General features: G+C 37.7%; 1 protein-coding gene across 1 annotated transcript in view; it reads left to right on the top strand.

Moving 5' to 3' along the window:
- The window catches only part of CC2D2A (coiled-coil and C2 domain containing 2A), a 56,596-nt gene that overhangs the window by 20,472 nt on the left and 28,948 nt on the right, over positions 1-7,176 (top strand). Inside the window, exons 14-17 of the mRNA XM_009279099.2 lie at positions 399-555; positions 1,676-1,823; positions 4,102-4,240; positions 5,026-5,229. Of these exons, the coding sequence (XP_009277374.1) occupies positions 399-555; positions 1,676-1,823; positions 4,102-4,240; positions 5,026-5,229 (648 nt within the window). The remainder of the gene's footprint in view (positions 1-398; positions 556-1,675; positions 1,824-4,101; positions 4,241-5,025; positions 5,230-7,176) is intronic.

Below are 7,176 nucleotides of genomic sequence, written 5' to 3' on the forward strand. Positions count from 1 at the left end.
TGCCAGAACGGGGACTGTGTGCCTTACCCTGCCTTTCGTGGTAAAGGAGAATTGGTGAGGCAGAAACCCTCCAGCATCTTCACCTGATGCCAGTGACTGTCACAATCAGTTGAATATTGTACAGTGATGCTCTTTAAAGCCTAGAGTTTGTCATACTATTCTCAGGTGCATTAGAAAGGTGAGGAGGATATACTTTTAAGAAGAATTCAGACAAGTTAGCTGCTGGTAGCTGCTAATTGATATTTTAGAAAGTAAATGAATACAATTGCCTTAAATGAATTATTTCATGCTGAAGTCATAGTAAAACCTTTTGTCCAAATACCATATAATATGTTTTCAACTTCTCATGAATACACGTGTAAATTTTTTACTATGTCTGTTACCATGTTTTTTTCTAGATATATGAAACAATGGGTATGAGCAGTACCGCCTTGTTGGCTGAAGTGTTCATACCTGTTCCTGAGACTACAATTCTGACAGGCAGTGCTCCTATGGAAGAAATAGAGTTCAGCAGCAATCAGCGTGTGATGTTGGACCATGAAGGAGTTGGGAGTGGTAGGGACTCAGTCTTTCTCAGTTCAATGTTTCTCATTTTGCTGAAACCGTGTAGCAGTAACAGGCTGGCGTAAGTTTCAGAGTAAATTCTGTTAGAAGCGTTTACAGCTTCTGTAACTGAATCTTATAAAATAGTCATGATTCTTCTTATTAAAGTTTGCTGTGGAATTCTTGTCTCTTACTAATTTTAAGCTGTATATAATAAAACTGTGTGTGTTTATTATTTGGCTTGTAGTATTAGTGGAGCTCTACTAGCTATAGAAGGTGTCTGGGGTTTTTTTAGTATTTAAGTAATCAGGCCTCTGACACTGCAGAGCAAGTAGATGGTATTAATCAGTATAGCTCCAGTGATTTTAATGTTTTAAACCACTGAAGAACTGGCTGTATAAGTGTATATGCAGAGTAATTTTTTGTCTTCCTATTTGCTTTGTTGACATCCTGCAACACGTTTTATCCCTGGGACTTTAGAAAGATAAAACAAGGGAGAGAGAGGGAAAGGGGAAACAAGAATAATATGGAACTTTCAAGTTTATATAAAGTTTGAAGAGCATTATGAGATGACTGACTTGCATAAATTTGCCATATATGGAATACAGATCAAGCTAGAGCAGAAGAATAGATAAAAAGCTGTGGAGGAAAGAAACGTGGTAAAAAGTCATTACAACAAATGTGTGTGTAGATGTCATTGACCATGATGACTGCATATACAATTGTGTATCACAGAGCTTTAGGACTGACTTTTCAGTCATGCATAATTCTTTTGACTGAATTTCTGTTTCAATAATAACAGCATGCTGAATCTGAAAACTACCAGAAATATTAAATACTGTGCACGTGTGAAGGAAAAAAAAAAAGCCTTTGGCATAGCTTTCAAGGCATAGCCTTTCCTTCCAACCCAAATGGAAAGCCTTTCTGTAGGTGGAATGGAATCTTTCACTCCTTTTGTAGAGCAGAGTCCTTCCCCCCAGCATGCAGCAGAATCAAGTTGTTTCACATTACCCCATTTATATAAAGGCACAGGTTATTTGACTACTTATTTTCAGGAATTATTTTTAAAAATGTTTAGACATCGTGTTTGAATGCATAAATATACTACTTTGGTTTTTTTCCCCCTTGATAGGTGTGTCCTTTTCATTTGAAGCTGATGGTAGCAACAAAATGACTTTAATGACCTCTGGGAAAGTATCCAATAGCGTCTCTTGGGCAGTTGGAGAAAAAGGAATCCCCTTAATTCCTCCAGTATCTCAGCAAAACACAGGCATTCCAAGGTAATATGATAAGAATTTTCAATGATTCATGGGAAACTTGATTACACTAGTATTTTTAAAAAATAGACTTTCATAATCAAGAATTTTCATAATCTTTTTCCTTAAGTTTAGATATTTTACTTTGCGCTGTAACCCCCTGCAGATATCTTAGGGTACACATTTTTGGTAAATAGATTTTAGTTAGAAATTTTATCTTTTAGTATATTATTTATAGACCATATTAAAGTTAAACTCAAGCTGATTAATTCACCTTTATGATTTTCTAATAGAAGATGTATATATTGGCAAGGAACTTTCCTGTAATCATTTTGCTAAGAACAGAAGCTCTAGCTCTTTCTTACCCAAAGTGCATTTGGGGAGGCTATTGGGACACATGCTTTAAATGCCTTTTCTGTAATTAATGATAAAAATTACGCTATGAAAGCAGTAGAAGTTAGTATGGGGACTTGACACTGTTAGTGAATTAACCAGTGAAAAATTTTCATCTGTCGGATCATTCCAAAATAATACTCTTTCATGATTTTTCTCCATCAGAAGCCTGTTGACCTGCAGAAAGGAGTATATTATTTCATTCAAAACAATCTAATTTGCCCTGTGGCTGCAAGTTGGATATTGTAGATTATTTGTCCATTTTTTTGCTTTTTTATAATTCCAGTAAAGTCAAGGAGATGATACATCAAGTCTGCTTTTGTAATGTCCTCAGATAACTTCACTGAAGCCTTAGGAGTTTTCCCATACTTATTAACACTGAGCAAGTACCTCTTTCAGCTGATTAGATTCTATCAGATTTTTATTTATTTAGAGGCTAGACATTGGCATCCAAATCACTCTGTTACTATTTTTGACCCAAGCTGCAGCCATTAGAGTAATTTGCTGATCAGCATATGAGTAACCTGCTGACTTCAATGAGACTAGAATAGCATGAGATTAAAACATAAGGATGCACTCCCAAAGGCTAACTTTAGTCTCCCGAGTTTAATCACTGTGGTAAATGGAAAAATGGGGAATTTCAGAAGGAAGCTAGCTGTAAAACACTCTTCTTTCAATCCCCCTCTAGTGTTGAACAGCCCTCTTTGACTTTCCGTTGTCTGTTGTGAAAGTCGGAGACAAGATTTTCATGCCTAAAGTTAGTTTTTGCTGCCCATTAGCTTTTCAGCACAATTGTGATTCAGTGTGCATTTGTTCAAGGCTGGTGCCTAAAGATACAACCTTGATGTTACCACTTTGTCTGCTGCTCCAGTAACTGCTGGATATTTGGCTGATTCTAACCAAGCGCGAGAAAGATCCATAAGTTCTTAAAGCTTTCTTGAAAATATTCAGATAAGTAGAGAACAAAGACTCAAATTAGCACCCCTAGCAAGAGAAGGGGCAACATCCACCTTCTGTGGTATTTGGCTAATAACGTGCATGTCCTGGTGTATTGGGTTTACATGGCAAGGGTTTGGTAGCGGTGAGGCTTCAGGGGTGGCCTTTGTGAGAAGATGGCAGAAGCCTGGCCAGCAAGTCAGTGTACAAATGGCCTCCAGACTACCTGCCATACTTCCTTGCCTACTGTGAATACAAGAAAGTGAGCAGGAGCATCCAAAGGATAAGGAGTGGAGCTGGGACTTGTAGTGTCAGGGAGGACCAAAAGCAGGGCTGCACCACAGGAGAGAAGGCTGCAAGGGTGTCCCAGCACAGGCAGTGCCCTTGCCAGTCACCTTGCAGTCCTACAGGAGCTGAACCTGACAGGCAGAGCAGGGTGCTGGCAGCAGTCCCAGACATGGCAAGGGGATAAATTGGGCCCCAGGGTCTATCCAGAAATGCCAGGGAAGGGGGCAGAGACCAAGGCTGCAATGCAGGTCTGAGAGCGCCATCCAGGAGACAGGTCAAAGACGGGGTTTAAGACATAGCGCACACAAGGACTGCACATCTGAGAAGTTCTTTTCAGTATGGATTGTCAAAACTTTTATGTTAACTCTCATGCTGTGAGGCAATTTATCATCTTTACTTCCTAGTAATCAGCAACATGGAATAGTGTAGGTGTATCATAAATGTATCAATAAGCACCTTGTATAAAAGTTCCCTTCCACCAGTTCCTTCATATTTCCTCCTTACTTACCTTTCCAATTCATCATTCCCTCAGTTGCATAGCTAGAACTAAGAACTGTGTAGTGGAATTTACTATTCAGGTTGTGGGGAGCTTTTTGGTTTTTTCTAAGATTGTTTTAAATACTTTTTTTTTATTGCTAAATTATATGTGGTTTAGGTATAAGTTCTGTCAATTCTCTCTTTTTAGTGCTTTAAAAAATATTGATGCTATTGCATCCATTGGCACATCAGGCTTAACTGACATGAAGAAACTAGCTAAGTGGGCAGCGGAAGCAAAACTTGATCCAAATGACCCAAACAATGCAGCTCTGATGCAGCTGATCATGGTGAGTGGCTTTTTCAGAGCTGTACGGCTAATACAGCTGTGAAACACCTAATCACCCATACCTTCTCAGGCAATCTGTGTGCATGCCAGGGAGGTAGTAGCATTTGAATTCGTGATGGGCATACTTGTGTGAGTGTTAAGAAGCAAAATGTCTATTAAAAATATGATTTATTCATCCATTTAGTAGTGGGTTAATGATTTATTAATGAGTATGATTTATTAATCCATTCAGTCATATTCTAGTGGTGAAAAATAGGTATAAGGGAATACGCAAACTGATTAATTTATAAATTAAAAAAAAATTATGGATTTTGTTTGTTGTTTCATTAAAGTGCAGGGGTATTCCCAGTGTACTTGTATGGTTCTAAATGGGAGGTTGCTCATTAGTGACAACTGCACAGAGATCTAGTGTATTGTAGAAATTGGGACTTTTCTAAACATCAAATTGAGGAGCTATTTACATAGCTGAAGTTGTATAAATGAATCATCTTTACACTGCAGCTTCCTAGGTTACTCTGCTATGTTATAGTTTTCCTACTCTTTAATGTTTTGTTTATGTTATGAGGAAATAGAATTTTATTGTATTCTTAAATGTATAATCTCATATACTTTGCTCAACAAAAACCTACTTTAAAACACTTAGTGTTTCAGTCTCAGTTTGATCCATCTCAATTGCTTTTGCTTAAAATGAACATCCTTGCAATATGCATGTAAGACTTAGAGAAGTTATTTTATAGACTTTTGCCACTTTGTATGAAAAGTTTTATAATTTTTTGACTAATTTAGGTTGCTACAAGTGGAGAGGCACTCGTTCCTGATTTCTTCAGATTGGAACAGTTGCAGCAAGAATTTAATTTTGTTTCTGATGAGGAACTTAATAGATCAAAGAGATTCCGACTCTTGCAGCTGAGAAATGGGGAGGTGGCAGAGTTCCGAAATTATAAGCAAGTCCCTTTACATGAACGAGAAATCAGTGAGAAAATCTTCCAGGTAGAATGTTACATGAATATTTCTTTTCTAGTTTTAATGCTAATAATATTTGACTTGCAATTAAGTGAATTGGTCCCTTGAAGAATGTACAGCTATGGTGACGTTTTAAAAATGAGAATTTTATTCCTTCAGTCTTTTCTAGTATTATTTTAATCTAATTAAGATAGCTTCCTTCCAAGGCAATATTTCCATAGCTATACTGTGGAAGGAGAAAAAGAAAACACAGCAACTGCTGTAGACACAAATGTTATAAGATACTTTTTTTTTTTTTAAAGGAAAGAGACTTTTTTTTTTTTTTTTTAAAGGTGATTTCAAATATAGAAAGGTAATGCAAAGATAATTCAGGCTTAGGCTTATTAACTTTTGAGCCCTTTCTGTGGAGACTGCTGGAAGCAATGACTCTAACAAGAATTAAAACCTTTTTATGTTTTTCTACAACCGATGTTGCAGTTATTTCTGGTTTAGTACATTGTTCCAATTAGCTTACCCTGTCCTTGCCTGTCTGTTAATTACCTTACTGAAATGCAATGTGTGCATTTTTTATTTGGGTCATCCTTCAATTATTTTTAATCTCAACTACATTATTAGTGTTAAGTCACGCATTCTTTTGTTCTTTAGCAATTCGTGTAGCTAAGGAGCATTTTAGTGTGTTCATTGCCTTAGCAGGATCAGAATCATCTCAGATTCTGGCAACTGCTGCTTTATCCTTACTTCTTACATAAATTTCTTTGAAAAATTCCTTTCTTCCATTTCTTTTGGATTATATCTTTTATTAAAGATACTTATTAATTCAATCATGTCTGGCTCTTTGCAGTAAATATTTTTCCTTTTTAAATTTTTAGATTAGTTTTGCATCATTTGTTTAAAGATTGTGCCACGTCTTTGATATACATTTCTGATCCAGTTGATTTTACGGACTTTGTTCATTTCATGTTATCATTCAAAATTGAAAACCATAGTTTAAGAATTATTTGGTTTTTTTCCATTAAAGGTAAATTGGATACACCCATGCTCACCCATTCCAAGTTCATTTTATATGACATGATCTTCAAAACTAAGTTTGAAGTGGTATTGTTCCTAGTTGGTTTACTAGCTACTTGGCAAAGAAGTCTGAAAATTCATAGAATTGTGGAAATATTGTTTGGAAAATATTGTCTGGAGGTCATTTAGTCCTGCTTTCCACTAAGTGGTAGTACTGTTGCCAGCACTAGATGAGGTCAGCTGTGTATTTGTCTAGCCAAGTCTTGAAGATCTCTAAATGGGAGATTCCACAGCCTTTCTGGATAACCTGTTTCAGTGCTGCACTATCCTTCCAGTGATTGTTTAAAAAAAAAAAAAAATTCACGTCCAACCTGAGCCTTCCAAGTTGTATATAATGGCTGTTTTCCCTTGTTATATTGTCTGGAACTATAGAGATGAGTTTGGCATGCTCTTCTTTGTAACTGCCCCTCAAATAGCTGTGGGCAGATACTGGATTGCTCATTGAGAGGGCTTTAAACTAGGTTCGAAGGGGGAAGGGGATAAAACCAGGCTCACTAGAGATGAGCCTAGGGGTGGCGTGCCGATGCTGATGCCGGGGGCAAAATCGATAGCCCAACTGAAGTCCATCTACACCAATGCACGCAGCATGGGCGGCAAGCAGGAGGAGCTGGAAGCCATTGTGCAGCGGGAGAGATATGACTTAGTCGCCATCACAGAAACATGGTGGGGTGACTCTCATGACTGGAGTGCTGCAATGGATGGCTATAGACTCTTCAGAAGGGACAGGCGAAGAAGCAGAGGCGGTGGGGTGGCTCTGTATGTTAGGGAGTGTTTCGATTGTATAGAGGTCAACGATTGTGATGATGATACGGTTGAGTGTTTATGGGTAAGGATGAGGGGGAAGGCCAACAAGGCAGATATCCTGCTGGGAGTCTGTTATAGACCACCCAACCAGGATGAAAGGGC

The sequence above is a fragment of the Aptenodytes forsteri genome, unplaced genomic scaffold (assembly GCF_000699145.1).
Source record: "Aptenodytes forsteri isolate BGI_AS27 unplaced genomic scaffold, ASM69914v1 Scaffold242, whole genome shotgun sequence".
Lineage (NCBI taxonomy): Eukaryota > Metazoa > Chordata > Aves > Sphenisciformes > Spheniscidae > Aptenodytes > Aptenodytes forsteri.